This window comes from Pristis pectinata, chromosome 23 (genome assembly GCF_009764475.1).
Source record: "Pristis pectinata isolate sPriPec2 chromosome 23, sPriPec2.1.pri, whole genome shotgun sequence".
NCBI classification, from domain to species: Eukaryota; Metazoa; Chordata; class Chondrichthyes; order Rhinopristiformes; family Pristidae; genus Pristis; species Pristis pectinata.
In genome coordinates this window covers 10870743-10884121 of record NC_067427.1, presented here as the reverse complement: position 1 = coordinate 10884121, position 13379 = coordinate 10870743, and the positions used below count along the sequence as shown (strand labels likewise).

Sequence of the window (13379 nt, the reverse complement as noted above, 5' to 3'; positions counted from 1 at the left end):
TACCAGGGGCAAATCAGTCTCCACAAATGGAGACACGAGGGAGACTGCAGATGCCGGAATCTGGAACAGCGCGCACACACACACAATGAAATGCTGGAGGAGCGCAGCGGGTCAGGCGGCATCTATGGAGGGGGAAATGGACAATTGACGCTGTGGATCTGGACTGTCCACCTCCTACAGCGTTTGTGTGTTGCTCTGGATTCCAGCATCTAGTTTCCTGTGTCTCCCACTACAGCTGCTGCCTGAGCCGCTGAGTTTCTCCAACTTTTTTTTTGTGTTGCTCCAGTTTCCAGAAATAAGTTTACATTTCCACGTCTCTCCCCTCCACGCCTTTTTATTTTTCGATCTTAACCCTCCCCTTTCCCTCCCCCAGCAAACATCTGTGACCATGAACTCTTGCTGTGCCAGAACGGCGGGACCTGCCATCAGAACCAGCGCTGCATCTGCCCCAAGGGTTACACGGGCGTCCTGTGTGAAGGCGGCAGATGCGACCCACAGGACGAGGATTGCAACGCGGCGTCCAGCTCATCCCTCGGCCCGGCCACTGTGCTGCTCTCCGCCCTCACACTGCTGCTGGCCGCTCCGTGCTCCTAGTCAACCGGCGTCTGTGGGTCAGTCTCAGGCCCAGGGTATTCAGCCTGCCGAGGTGCTTCAAGAGCGGGAAGGCTCCTGCGATGACTCCGCGCCGCACCAATGAAAGGGCACTTTCAAAGCTCCATGTTTTCTACCGGTGATGATGACGAGAGTATCCAAGTTGACACATGTCTGTACCGTATCCCACAGTGAACGTTGCTCATAATCCGTAATGGGGAGGGGCGGGGGGGGGGGGGCGGGGAAATTCCAGGAAGCAATTCCATCACTAAACCCCAGGGGACATTTAGGACCTATTATGGCGAGTAATTGCAGAACGGACTCTTCAAATTTTGCTGCATAATCCAATCTCATCTATTGTCTAGATGTACCGATGCCTAAAATACTAGTGGCTGCATTTTTTTGCAAAATACCAGTTGGATGGGAAGAATTGGCTGAATTCGCAACGAGCATGGTTTAGAGGGTGAAACGGCTGGTTATATAACATGCCGAGCAGTATTATTATACCAGGTTCAACACTTTTTTTGTAGAAATGGTTATTTTTGCTCTACTTAAATGTTAACATATTATGGGCATTTTATTATACAGTGACAACACAGAGTAAAGTGACTTGTTACATCATTGATCGGCATTCTATTGTTTTTTTCCCCCCTCCTGAAGTTTTAAGACTAACCCATGATCAAGGAAGCATGAGCCAGGTAGAGAATTAGGGTGAGGTAGAGGTTTGAAACTGATGGGGAGGGGGACAAGAAGCCCATTACATTGGCAAGTCTACTTACAAACTAGGAGCACATTTTTCCCCCCACAGCTGAAATAGAATGAAAAATACAGGAAATACTCAACAGTTCAGGCAGCATCTGTGGAGTGAGAAACAAACTTAATGTTTCAGGTCAGTGATTGGAACTAGGAAAAGTTAAAGCTGGCTGCTTCTGGCAGTTGCTCTTCACAGAAACATACTTGCTTCGATGGCTCACTGTGTCTCCACTGTCCTTTGTGAATGGGATCCAGAATCTGGTGTCTGCATTGTGGCTTCCAACACATCCCCTGGTCTGGAGACTGTCCTGGTCTCTGTACTGACCCAGCAACCAGGGCACCTGGCCTGTCCTGGTGCATCAGGAGCTGAGGCTATTCTGCTGACTCAGTGCCTTTGTAATGGGAGAGTCACTTCTCGTGTCAGAGGGATGAACAATACTATCCTTCCCCAGGATTGGTCAATCCATACTTTCAAGTTCATGGCTCTGGCTGGCAACTGTGAGCAGCAAGAACACAAAAGGGACACAGGTCAGTTAGCCCCTCAGTCCTGCTCCACCGTTCAAAATTGGTCCTGACACCACACTCCTGCTCCCTCTCCACACCCCTCACCTTTCTTGCTGTCAATCTCCACCTTGAATATGTCGGTGACTCCATCTCCACAACTCACTGGGGTAGAGAACTCCACAGATTCACCTTCCTCAAAGGAGGACCCTTGTTCTACAGAACCCCCCCTCCAAATGAGGAAACATCCTCTCAGCATCCACTCCGTCAATTCCCCACAGAATCAAATTTCAATGATCACTTGTCATTCTGTAATCCACTGAGCGAAGACCCAAACTACTCAACCTCTCTACCTACGTCAACCCTTTCAGCCCAGGAATCAACCTGGTGAACTTTCTCTGCATCACCTCCGAAGAAAGTATACCCTTCTTTAAATAAGGCCAGAAGTGTGTGCAATAGTCTCACCTACACCCTGTAAAACCAAATCAAACCCTCCCTCCTTTATACTCCATGCCCTTTGCAATACAGACCAACGTTCCATTAGTGTTCCAGTAACAGCATGCTAACCTTCCTGTACCAGGAACCACAGATCCCTTTGTAGCACAACATTTTTTCGTCTCACTGTTCATGTAATAAGTTGCTTTTTCACTCTTCCTTCCAAAGTGGATAACTTTGGATTATTACATTACCACATTACACTGCGCCTGCTAACTTCCTGCCCACACATTTACCTATATTGTGTTGCAAGCATCTTATATCCTCCTCACAAATTGGTAACCCAACTATCTTTGTATCATTAGCAAATATGGCTACACTCTGTTCTATGTTCTCAACATAGATATTAAATAGTTGAGGCCACAGTACTGACACCAGTTACATCCCACTAATTACTGATTGTCAATCTGAAGATGTCCCCTTATCCCGACTCTGTTTTCTGTTAGTTCACCACTACCGTCCATGCCAATGTATTACCCCAAATCTCTAGACTCTTCTCTTGTGCAGTAACCATCCCTGTCGTAACTTATTGAATGCCTTCTGGAAATACAAATACCCAACACCTCCTGGTTCATCTTTATCAATCCTGTTTGTTACAGCCTCAAACAACTCCAGCATATTCACCAAACACTAATTGCCCTGCTCACCAGCTGAGATCAATGACCCAGCCAGCAGACTCCTTGGTGGAATTGGTTTTCCTCACAACATCACCACCCTGTCCAGCTGCAAATAAATGTTACCAGTTAAGATTATACTTCATCTTTTCCACCACACTGTCCAGTTGATTGAGCAGTGACTGGCCAAGTTGTTTGTTCTGTACTCCATGGTTGCCTCGAATCCAATATCAATTATCTGCCTGAGCAACCTGTTACACTACGAATCACAGGTCCATTCAAGCAGCTTGTTTGTACTTTAGATGTGAGGCACAAACGGGCATTCGTTTCACCAATGATCCGACACAGACCAGAAATGGAGCCACTTTCGTGAGAGTCAGTGTGAATGATTCATTGCAGCTTAGAGTGCCAAAGACCCAATGAACATGCTGAATTTGGAGTTTGAAACACTCATCCAGCTTGGAATGGGCCAGGAAGCAAGGTAAAGGTCGACGTTTATATAATCATCTTTCACTGCTTTGCTATTTTAAAGAGATTTCCTTGTTTTTTTTAAGTGTAGTTACTATTGCAATGTAGGGAACCTATTGCCATTTACCACACAACAAGCTCCCTAAGGCAGCAAAGTGATGAGAGTCAGATAATCTGGTTATGTGATGTTGACTGAATGATAAATATTAGCCAAGACAGCAGAGAGAAGGCCTCACACATCAGAACAGTAACATATGGTGTTAGAGGAGACAAGGATATTAAAACAAAATGAGAACCTGCTTTCTCCTCAGGCAGTGTCCAGAAACAGCTGGATCTCAGTTCACTACTCATCCAGCAGCTGGTTAAGAACTTGAGAATAAACAGCAATTCCTAACAGAACTGAGACACACAGAGTGGGCTCCCAGTGGGCAAACACACAGAGTTTTCTCAATGAATCAAAGAGAAGGACTTAGAAGAACAATTACTGTGGTCTCCATAAAGCAACATTGTTTTTGCACATCACAGGCAGAACAAATCAGCCCTCTTCTCCCTGCCCCCACCCCCCCAGGTCACTGTTACATGGAAGTGGCAATGATATTTGTTTTAAACTCCTGATCTCATGTGTGACAGATCCTGCAGTTTCCTAAATTCCAACTGTATACCAATAGCATTCTCTTGTAATCACACAGATGATATGGAATCCTGAGTTAACCTCAGGAGGTGCTTAAATAAAAATAATCTCAACTCTATAAATACACCTTGCTTTAAATCCTTTAAATCCTTATTCCTTCTTAATCATCTTAAAATAGAGAAAGTTCCTCAATAGGGAGTGTACACACCGACGATGAGTTTCTGCTCTCGCCTACGTTACAGGTTAGAAATCCAGTCAGGACTATTTCAGACTCCTGCAGTTTATTCTTCCCATATGTCACAACCTGTACAAGCTATTTCTTTAATAAACTCATTTCTTGTTTGGCCAAAATGCTTGTGTGGCCAAAATTTAGGCAAAACCAGATCCTTGTTGACAAGCACCATATGATGTTACTCACAGAACAAAACTGGGTTTGATGTAACCCCAATCCTGTTACAGCAACATTTTGTATTAAAGCAGAGATCACAATTCACTTAATTCAAGCAGCATTTAATAATATCAAAGGTTGTACATGCCACCATCTAAATGTTCTGTAAAAGACCTGGTGATTGTCAGACTTAATAGGTCTCTTCTGTCAGTGCTTCATCTGTTTCTGACCAAGTTTAGAGAAAATGCTTTCTATACCCATGGATTAAAATCCTTCATACCCAGTGTCAGCTCAATCCTTACAAGCTCTCCTGCATTTAAAGACAAATTCCACCTTCCTATTTTGTGAGTGTGGTCCCCGATTTCCCCAATGCTCCTACCGTTTCATCATGATCTAGCTGTTTGTTGCACCATGACTTCAGCTCAGTTTACAGAAGTCCCAGGGATGGGACATTAATGACTGATAAGATTAGCAAGACCATCTTCCCTTTGTAGTTCAGTAGATTTAATTCCACAACTTAGTCTCAGTCTTTAATTATTAATATGTTAGCTTTCCATCAGTAAAGTCTAGTGAGTGTTAGTATACCCTGATAAAGTATTCTGAATAAATTATCCAATGTCTGTAGATGGTTGAAGGAATTTGTATGCATTCATAATACATACATTTCTATATCATCAAACATCTGAATACCTTGCTAGTGATTATGCCAAATAAGGTTGTCACGTGTTACAAATGCCTGACTTAGGGACACCCCTACATACGAACAAGCTCCCATAGTATTATTAAATTCAAAGGGCCAACAGATGTACATACGGTCATTCCCATGAACAGTCAGACTGAAGTCCTCTCTCTCCACTTTTAGTAATTGTTCTTTCATATCAGTCTTATATGCCTCTGATGAGAATACTGTGGACATATCGTTACCATATTGAGTGATTTTTGTGTATTTTCTGACTTCTGGACAAAACCGACTAACGAACATCTGTAAAAACAGGACCTGTTCGTTACCTGGGACAGCCTGTACGTGTTAAAATTAGTGGAATGAGAAGAAGTTTGGACGGCCACTGCCCGACAGGAACTGAGCTCTTATTAAAGCGGGAGCCAAAGTAGTGCAATAGTGAGAAATTCTCTGATGAACTCCAGAGGCAGAGAGAGCAGCATCCTTTCCACTAAATTTCACGTGTATATGGCATGTTTACTAGCAAGGTGTTCAAATGTTTGATGGTAAAGAAATGTACGTCTCACGTCTGGATATCGAACTCCTTCAGGTGTCTGCAGATGCAGGATGACAGACTCTGGGACTGGTACATCCACATCCCTGCTTTCTTTCATCTCACGACTTGCTCTTGATTTCCATTTGCAATTGAAATGTTGTGAAGAATCAATAATATATTTATCACACATCCAGCAACTCTTGCACCATACACAGCTCTGCTTTCTTCTTCGTCTGTTCCTGCCATTGGCAGAAAGCAACAGTGTCTGAGACAAAGTGCTATAGGAGGTTAATGCTGAACCAGCACTTGGGGGCCCTATCAATAATGAAGTCACATTTTCAAGCGCTGAAGCTTAGACATGCTTACAGGAACTATCAAATATACAGTGATAATTGGCTACACATTGTACAGTTGCACAGAAATGAAATTGACCAATCAAGTACTTACTTTAAAGGATTAAACACAACACATACAATACATCGTTATTCTCCTAATATTGTCCTTTTGATCATAAAATCACAGCAAAGTACAGCACAGAAACAAGCCCTTCTGGCCCACCTCGTCCCTGCTGACTGTGTTGCCTATCTACACAGATCCCATCTGATACACAAGAGACGGCAGATGCTGGAATCTGGAGCAACAAACAATCTGCTGGAGGAGCTCAGCGGGTCCAGTAGCATCTGTGGGAGGAAAGGAATTGTTGGTGTTTCAGGTCAAAACCCTGTGTCAGGAATTTGACCCAAAACGTCTACAGTTCCTTTGCTCCCACAGATGCTGCCTGACCTGCTGAGATCCTCCAGCAGCTTGTTTGTTGCTCCTAATTCCATTTGTCTGCATTGGGCTCATATCCCTCTCCTTTCCTATCCAGTTTCAAAATCCTTTGTCAATGGGATTTCTGGAATCAACTTTTTAATTTTCAAGTTTGTAAATAAAACTTTGAGTTTGTGTGAGCAAAAGTATCCATGGAGACATACGTGGAGGGTTGTAGACTCAGCCAGCTCCATCACGGGCACAACGCTCCCCGCCAGTGAGGGCATCTCCAAGAAGCAGTGCCTCAAGGCGGCGGCATCCATCATTAAGGACCCTCACCATCTGGGACATGCCCTCTTTGCGTTACTACCATTGGAGAGGAGGTACAGGAGCCTGAAGACCCACACTCAACATTTCTTCCCCTCTGCCATCAGATTTCTGAACGGTCCATGAACACTAACTTGTTATTCCTCTTTTGCACTATTTATTTATTTTTGTCTTGCACTGTACTGCTGCCGCAAAACAACGAACTTCATGACATACGTCAGTGATAATAAACCTGACTGACTTGCCTTAAGCACCTAATTAGCAGACCACACCAGAGGAAGTTGTGGATTTACCAAGGCTCACTGGTCAGATCTCATTTCACGATCTGTATCCTGCACTGACAATGAACGCAGAGGAAACAGAGTTTGGATGTCTTGCAAGACAACTAATCACCAGTCTCAAAGAACTGCAGTAAAACTCCGATAATCTGCTATCTGACTATCCAGAATTCCAAAGGTTCGGCATCTGGCTCACCAGATGGTGTTTCCCGCACTCCGCTACAACTCACTGGGCCCCCAGTCCCCATGGTCCCTTTACACTGACCACGGCCCAGTTTCCAGCATTCCCTTTAAACTTACTGGGTTCAATGTGTAACAAATAAAGAAAGTGAAATGAAAGTGTGTTGGGGTATTCATTGGAAAAACACCCAACTGTCTGAAAAATCTGCCAGTCCGACAAAGAACTGAGTGTACTGGTTATCAGAATTTTCACATATCCCCTTTCAAGCTTCACTTACCTCAAAGTGTGTGAACCTTTTAAAAGTAAATATTTTTACATGATAAAGTCCAGAACTTTACTTCAGTTTAAGAGCGAGCAGGAGTACATAGATGTAACTAAAACTGTGAAAATGGTATTCTTAACACAGTTTTCAAGAAGAACAACACAACAAATAACTAAATAGCGTAACAAAGATAAAATTTCATGTCAAGAGCCAGATACTGTAATGGAGAAGAACAACTTTTCCTTACAGCTGTCACCAGCCATTAACATTCTGTTATGAACTATTATATCACAGTGAGGAACTGATGAATTAGTAACCAACTCTAACCTAGCTCTCCTCATAAGCAGCTCTCGGCCCAGCTTCTGATAAGAAGATACTGTATGAAAAAAGAGACCAAGAATGCCAATCCTGCAGAGAAGCCAACAGTGACTAGTCCAAGTGATATAGGAAAGTCAACACTGCAAGGTCATTGATGGAAAGTAGATCAATTTGTTACTCCATTTGAATAATAATTTTATTTGTGCACAAGATGAGCTTTTCACTGTACCTCAGCATGTGACAATAATAAACCAATTTACCAATTTTATGTCTTTATTAAATCTCTCTATGCAATCAGATCGATGTAACACATTTAAAACCACGTGACCCAACTAGAACAGAAGAGAGGAGGAAAATGGTGAAAAGGAGATTAAACAGAACACAATTAAAAATATTGTAGTTTGGGAAAACACGAGAAGATAGAATTGCTATGTTAGAAACAGAAGATCTCTATAAATTCTGAACAAACATTTTTTACTCAGGAACACAGAAGGGAGAGTTATTATGTTTGGAATAATTTGCTTCTTTAAAGTATAACAGGTTTGGCATTTTGATAAATAGTTTTCATCAAGGCTAGCAGATGGATAAATGAGTTGAACTTAGTTTTCCTTGTAAATGCTAATATAATCTCTCCATGGCTTATCAACAGCAGCTACATGCAAATCATTAAATCTTACGGAACAGTTTTAACCCTTCCATAACATTGCATGCAACAGAACTTGGAACCAATAATAGTTTTAAAATTATACTATTACTGAATCAAATAATGAAATTTTATACATAATCAATGGTGGATACCAAGAGGAGGACATGGTTTCTGGACAAGACCAACCTGCTCCAATTGCTTGATGAAAGGTTATACAAAATTTCTCCCTGCTTATCATGGGTAAATTAAAGTCCAGTCATCAATCGAGCTTTTCACTGTATTTCACCCTCCGTGGCCACCTCCTTTGAGATACCATTTCCTCAGTCAATATCACCAGGTTAAGTCAGAACAATTACACTTGTGAAATCAAACTGAAACTTGTGAGTAACTGATATTCATTTATCAGGATGACTTAATGATTTAACAAATAAACTATAATTGTTGTTACATGTAAGTTTATACACTGCAAGGTGTCACAATCAGTTGGCACAACCAAGCCAAGTACAAATTTATCCAAGCAGATTTGACAGTCACTTGGTTGCTTTGCTGATACTCATCTTGATTCTACTGAGGACTAACCAGGGAGTTAAGCAGAGCTAACCTTGGGTCCTCTTCAGCGAGGCCTCACTTGTCTCCTTGCTGGGTCGTCCATGTCACTTTATAGTTACTTTTGGCCACAAATCCTACATTGTATAGATTGTATGCATAACTGAAAAAAGCACCTTCGTCATTATGTTTACATCACTTACCAACACTGTCCAAACAAATCCATTCATTTGCCCATCAGCTGTTTTACAATCTCTTAATTTTTTTGTCTCAGTAACATATTTCGTACTTGGGTTCCAGTTCTTCTTCCATGCATTTATAATTACTTTACAACAGGGAAAGAAGCATACAACTGTTGATAGGTTTTGTGAATTATCCCAGGCTTGGATTTCTTCCAAAGGATTCTTGTCCTTAAATGCCTGAAACTCATGTCTCTGTATTTTAGGGACAATTTGGCCTTTTTTGTTCAAAAGACCACAAGACAAAAGAGAAGTAGGCCATTCGGCCCATCGAGTCTGCTCCATGAGCTAAACTAAAACTATTCCTGTCTAGCCCCAATTTCCGGCCTTATCCCCGTTTCCCTTGATACCTTGACTAATTAGATACCTATCAATCTCCTCCTTAAATGCCCCCAATGATCGGGCCTCCACAGCTGTATGTGGAAAAGAATTTCATAAATTCACTACCTTCTGGCTAAAGAAATTTCTCCTCATTTCTGTTTTAAACCAGTACCCTCTAATTCTAAGACCGTGCCTTCTAGTCCTGGACTCACCCACCAGGGGAAACAGCTTAGCCACATCTACTCTGTCCAGTCCTTTCAACACTCTAAATGTTTCTATGAGGTCCCCTCTCATTCTTCTGTACTCCAGTGAGTACAGTCCAAGAGCCGACAAACGCTCATTGAATGCAAGTCCTTTTGTCCCGGGAATCATCCTCGTAAATCTTTTTGTTTTACCCATCAAGCCATCATTCTTATAACACTATCATTACAATGCTTATATTTGAATATCTATTTCAATACACTACTTCCAAAGCAATAGATTGCTACCTTTACTCATTCACCATTACAGTGATTAGTCTATATATTGTTGGCTCAGTTACCCACACATTAAATGCAACATTCCAGATGCAAGCAAATATTCAAAAAAGCTGATTCTACCAATAACCTGACTTCAGTTCTGGCAAGACTACAGTGGAGAATATTTTACACTTATCCAAAACTGGAAAATTAAACGTGGCTTGTAGAGTATTGCAGGAGCCCTGCAACCAATCCGGTATCATGGAGTTAGGCATGGGCAAAATAGAAGGTATAATGGTAGGCGAAACGTAGTGGGTGGATTTGGAGATGAAAAGGGAAACAAGAGAGAACTTTATTTATCTTCAGAACAGTCTTGAATTTGAAGGCAGGCATTTCAACAACACACCATTCCACTCATCTTGCAGCCTCTGCATTGCTGGAGGAGTTCCCACTGGATGAGAAACTCAGGAAACAGTGCAGTGACTGCAACATCCAATAATGCTCACATCAAGGTCAGCACTCAGGTGTCACTCAGTATCTGGTTAACCAATCCTCCACTGATGGAGAATTGCATCTAAAAGAGGTTCCAGAAAAATGATATTGATGGTTAGGAGGTGGCGATGGAGATCATTCTAAATGGGAGAAAAATATAATTTGGCAGGATATATGAACATTTTACAGAAACCCTCTGATATTGAAATAGCAAAGCACAGCCCATTGTCCCTGGTGCTCTGCCGCCATCTAGTGCTTATTTTAAAAACTTCAGCCCATCTTTTTACGAGCCTGTAATTTAATTAATAGCCACCATTGTGCTATTATGTCGATAAATGATTGCACAAATGTAGATAAATGATTTCAGATTCTGCCTATTCTGGTGACAAATGATGCTGAGCTACCAAATGAATACACTTGAAAACTGGAGTTAAATAGCTCTTCAGCAAGTGACAGACGGGTCTCAACACCGGAAAGCTCGAATTTCTGTTAACAGATATTAATCTGCAATGCCTCATGCGTCCACGTCAGCAAAATGTAGCCATGAAGTTATCTTAAACAGCAGTTCCCAATAATAAATAATTACCACCTTGTGCGTCAAGATGAAAGTTTGGCAAGATAGTAGCTAGTGAAATCTGTACTGTCTCAACTTGTGCCAAGAAACTCGAGGTTCCATATCCACCTCTGCAGGACACAAGGCCAAAAGCCCTGTCGTATTTGCAACACTTGACTCTACTGCTTGCTAGTTTTATTGCAAAGATAATTTTGTTGGTTACTTTCTGACTTTGGTCTTACTAGAGATGAGAAACTAAAATAATAATGTGCTTCGTTACCGTTATATTTCTGTGCACGTGTGGTCCTGAAGGAGGGTCCTAACCTGAAACGATGACCGCCTGCTTTCCTCCACGGATGCTGCCTGACCTGCTGAGTTCCTCCAGCATCATCGTGTTTTTCTAGATTCCAGCATCTGCAGTCCTTTGTTCCTCTGGTACGTGTGAATGTTTTTGTTTGTGGAGAGAGGTGGTAGATGAATACTTAGAATTCAGCAAACCATTTTACAATACCAAAGAGATATTAAAAGAATTGTACATTTGATAGGATAAGTAGTATATGCCATCTGGAAAAAATTTGGACCAAGTAAAGCTCCTGTTGATGATGTCTGATTGCGCTATTTGACCTGCTCTTTGTAAAGACAATACCCAAAGTCTCTCTTTAACGTGTAGCTGGTACAGAAAGAGAAGTTTTACTCTGCAACTAGCTCATGCTTTACCTGACAAGAGAACAACTGGTACAGGTATCAGGCACATAGCTATGATAGATCAAATACATTTGAAGACCTTGAAAGCTTAAGTGCAGAACAAATCGGTAGCAGTGAGTTAAACAGACCTCCACGTATGCAGGCAGTTACTGGATGTCAAGGACAAACAATGAATGGAACAAAATACTGCATGGTTGGCAAACATGAAAGGAATGTTTGAAGATACTGTTCCTGCCGATGCAAATTTAATATTTAGCTCGAAACTTCTTGAAATATGTTGATCTTGTGCAACATCAAGTCACAAAGAAGTGTCAGGCTCCACTGATTGCAACAGACGCTGAACTAGTTTGTGCCCACTCAAGTACAAAATTAGAGTGTTCACATTAATCTTTCTCTGCGTTTATACTGTGGAATAATGGGAAACGGAAATAGAATGAGCTTTGACGAAGGGTTTCCCCTTTAAATGTTAACCAATCTCTTCTATCTTTAACTGTTGACTGGTTTGCTGGGCTGCCGGAAACGGTGGTGGAGGCGGATACGATAGGGTCTTTCAAGAGACAGTTAGATAGGTACATGGAGCTGAATAAAATAGAAGGCTATGGGTGAGCCTAGTAATTTCTAGGGTAGGGACATGTTCGGCACAGCTTTGTGGGCCGAAGGGCCTGAATTGTGCTGTAGTTTTTCTATGTTTCTATGTATATTTTGTCCCTCCCTCCCCACACCTCAGTGCAGCAAGTTTAATCATTGTTAAATTCTCCAAAATGAAAAAAAAGTGAATAACTGTGGCCTCACTCAGTTAGAAGGAAGAAATTATACCTTTGCTCAGTTTTGATGTAGAACCTTCAGTATTTCCAACATTTTCTGCTCTGGTTTCATATTACTAGTTTCTGGAATACTTTTTTCTAATTAGTCGTGTTTTCTTTTGCAAAAGGCACGAGATAGGTCACAGCTGCAACTTAAAAACATTAAATCAATAAAATTAATCATTCTTGTATTTTTTTTGTCAAAGGTAAACTCTACAGGAAGAGCAGCAGCCAAAACCATTACTGTGTTTCCCATTGATCTCAATACAGCAAGCATCACAACTGGGATCAAAACTTATATGACTAAATTGACCTTTGTATTGCTCACATTGGTTGGAAAATATACAGCTTTGAAACAGCACGAGTCCTTATTGTTAATTTACTGCAAGAAGGATCATTCAACCCATTTACATGTGACAGCTCTCTGCTAAAAGTAAGCCAATGCCTGCACATGCTTCATATAATTTCCTCTCATTTTAAATGCTTATCGAATTTTCTGTTAGCACATTCTGATTTAACTCTCCCTGTTGTGAACTGTGCTCAATTCCAAAAGAAAATCCTAAAAAAAAATTTTGTAGACAGCACAGTGTGGAGCTGCCATCTCACAGCTCCACCAGCCTGGGTTTGATTCAGACCTCAGCTACTGTCTGCGTGGAGTTTGCATGTTCTCCTCGTGATCTTTCCTCCGAGTTCCACATCCCAAAAGACATGCAGGTTGGTAGGCTAAGTGTGTAGATGAGTGGTAGAATCTGGGCAAAGTTGATGAGAATATGGGGAGAATGCCTTACAGGGGAAAAAATAGAGGGGATTGGGATTGCTGTGAGCTGGCACACATTCAATGGGTC

General features: G+C 41.7%; 1 protein-coding gene across 1 annotated transcript in view; it reads left to right on the top strand.

Moving 5' to 3' along the window:
- Positions 1-787, top strand: part of LOC127582134 (netrin-G2-like) — a 70169-nt gene extending 69382 nt beyond the window's left edge. Inside the window, exon 8 of the mRNA XM_052037184.1 lies at positions 374-787. Within this exon, the coding sequence (XP_051893144.1) occupies positions 374-594 (221 nt within the window). The 3' untranslated portion in view covers positions 595-787. The remainder of the gene's footprint in view (positions 1-373) is intronic.
- Positions 788-13379: the final 12592 nt, after the last annotated feature.